At 39.3% G+C, this 1,181-nt stretch overlaps 1 protein-coding gene across 1 annotated transcript in view; it reads right to left on the reverse strand.

The window, feature by feature from the left end:
* Nucleotides 1–94: 94 nt before the first annotated feature.
* LOC119594593 (septin-2B-like) overlaps nucleotides 95–1,181 on the reverse strand; it is a gene marked incomplete at its 5' end in the record, with an annotated part of 24,353 nt that continues 23,266 nt past the window's right edge. The window contains 3 exon segments of the mRNA XM_037943634.1: nucleotides 95–280; nucleotides 548–703; nucleotides 956–1,116. Of these exon segments, the coding sequence (XP_037799562.1) occupies nucleotides 151–280; nucleotides 548–703; nucleotides 956–1,116 (447 nt within the window). The 3' untranslated portion in view covers nucleotides 95–150.

Below are 1,181 nucleotides of genomic sequence, written 5' to 3' on the forward strand. Positions count from 1 at the left end.
TTGAAAATTAAGAAATAAAAAACAGAAGTACCATATTCATTTCTTAACTTCTGGAGTGAGAGAGAAAAAAAAAAGTGGGAAAAAAAATCTTATGCATATATATTACATTTGATTTGCAGTTTGAAACATTCCTCCTATACAGCCTAGAGTTTATTTTTTGTCCTGGAGTTGGGCCTGCATCCTGGCCATCATCTCCTGCATCTTTCGGATCTGAGCCTCCTTCTCCTGCAGCTCCATGGCCATTCGCTCCTTGTCTGGACCGCTTACCATTGCTGTTGGCCTGTTGGGAATTAACATGGGGAATTAGTATTCAGCAGCTAAATGGATAAGTAAGCCATGTTGATTATAAGGAATCTCTTACTACACCATACATAATCTTTCTGAAGATGGGATGTGCTTGGCTACATCAGCTTTAGAAAGGCAACTACTTTTGACAAGCATACTCATACACACAAATGCAAATATCTGTATTATGTCCTGCTCAACCAACTATGGTCAAACATACACATATATAATCACAAGAACAAAACATTCTCTGCATACTTACGATTGTTTTTTTGGTGGAGCTGCAACAGAGTTAGCATTGGTAGTAGCAGCAGCACTTGCTGTCAGGGGAGCTGACCCACCCTTTGCCAGCCTTTCTGACCGGTAGTTCTCGTAGTGTACATCTTGCGTGACTTCTGTTAGGTCCTGCATATGGGTGCTGAAAATGGATTTTTTGTATTTTATAATCTGCTTCAATAGTTGATCAGCATAGATGGAAATGATAAAAATACTTTAAGCTGTTTCTAATAATTGTGAGAAAAAGAAGAATCACAACAATAAACATTATCATTTAATATATTCAACTTTTCTCCTTGTTTAATACTAATTAATATTAGTCTTGAGTCTTTGTCTTTAAAAAGAAACTATATGGACAGAGGGTAAAGATGTAGAAGAAAAAGGAGAAACTAACCCTAATAGACAACGGAGCTTAATGAAGTCACAGTGATTGGGATTCTCCACCTCGATGACACCCCAAGGGTACTGCCGCCCTCTGACTTTCTTGCCACCCACATCCAGCACAGTTGTGGAGCCCACCACTGCGAAGGGCACAGCCTCCTTCAGTAATCGCACCTGTTGGGGAAGAATCATGATGTTCAGTAATGCTGACCAGAATAAGAGGGAAATATTTATTGTCC

Source organism: Penaeus monodon, chromosome 34, assembly GCF_015228065.2.
Source record: "Penaeus monodon isolate SGIC_2016 chromosome 34, NSTDA_Pmon_1, whole genome shotgun sequence".
In the NCBI taxonomy this organism is placed as follows: domain Eukaryota; kingdom Metazoa; phylum Arthropoda; class Malacostraca; order Decapoda; family Penaeidae; genus Penaeus; species Penaeus monodon.